This window comes from Penaeus monodon, chromosome 33 (assembly GCF_015228065.2).
Source record: "Penaeus monodon isolate SGIC_2016 chromosome 33, NSTDA_Pmon_1, whole genome shotgun sequence".
Taxonomy (NCBI): Eukaryota; Metazoa; Arthropoda; class Malacostraca; order Decapoda; family Penaeidae; genus Penaeus; species Penaeus monodon.
In genome coordinates, this window is record NC_051418.1 from 6,332,038 (window position 1) to 6,333,233 (window position 1,196).

Genomic DNA, 1,196 nt, shown 5'->3' on the forward strand with positions numbered 1-1,196 from the left:
GGCGTATAGACGGTGTCTTTTGGAAACCATGACAAAAATTACAGAAAGGTGCACAGATCTCCGACGGATGACAAATTAAAGCCTAAAGAACGAGGTTTTAGCATCTCAGTCATGACAGTCGCAGTCGGGGCAACCTGACGACCAGACGTCCCCAGAGCGGCCGAGACCATGTCCCTGATCATCTTGAAGACCCGTTGCTGTTGCTCTAGCTGTAACAAGGCACGTAAGGGAGACAGGGTGGGAAGCAGGGTGTTCAGTACAGAGGTTGGGATTCCTTCTGCAATGTTTGGGCGATGGGTTTCCAGATGGCCGTGGGGAGCGGTTTTCCAACGGAGGGGTTTCAACAGGGAGTAGGTTTTTCTTTATAACATCTGGCTTTGAAACGTCGTAACGTGGATTTTCAGGGTAGGAGAAGATAATAAGGAATGGGACTGAGAAGGAAAAGGGTGAAGGAGACATATTTAAGCGTGAACCTATAGTTGGTGTTTGACTACGGCGATGCACTTAGGCTAGTTGTACTACAGTGGGCTACTTAAAAATTACAGATACTTCCTCTCTCTCTCAATGTCTGTGAGCACGTTGGCTTCAAGTATATACCTAAAATATATAACAATTCACAAGGAACCTTCATTTCTCAAGTTGGCCGGACTAAGGTAGGTTGCACTCTGTTACCCATACGCGTGAGTTGGTCGGAAATTTGTACAAGAAATCAATTCCAGCAGGAAGAGTTTAAGGATTAAATAAAAATAAGTTCGAAGACAGAGAGTGAGACACTTCCTGAACTGTCTTTGCTTTTCCTTCTTCCGTGTTCACAACCACGTTCAACCAACCCTCATCGAACGAGAAGATTGAACATTAGGTAGTCATTATGTATGTCATTAGGCAGGAAACAATTCTCACTGCTAAAATATGGTCTCCACAATGGCATCACTTGGTGTTTTTGGTACAGATAATGTCTCAAGGACCAAACGTTTCTGGTAAACTGCCCGTGACTAAACGTTCATCTTAACAGTGATCCCTGTCCCGCACTCGATTCTTTTCTGAGGGCAATTTTAGGATGCACTAGAACAAAGCAATCACGCTGTGATGACGGCCACGGGCTGCACCATGGCCTCGGCGCCGTCGACTTCCATGGGAGTCGCCGAGGACTTTATGGTCACGGCACAGGATATTTTTTCTCTTTCCTTCTCTCCGAG

The 1,196-nt window shown here is 45.9% G+C and overlaps 1 protein-coding gene across 1 annotated transcript in view; it reads right to left on the minus strand.

The window, feature by feature from the left end:
• LOC119593969 (histone-lysine N-methyltransferase PRDM16-like) overlaps positions 1-1,196 on the minus strand; it is a gene marked incomplete in the record, with an annotated part of 3,776 nt that overhangs the window by 1,034 nt on the left and 1,546 nt on the right. Inside the window, 1 exon segment of the mRNA XM_037942990.1 lies at positions 1-1,196. Within this exon segment, the coding sequence (XP_037798918.1) occupies positions 1,077-1,196 (120 nt within the window).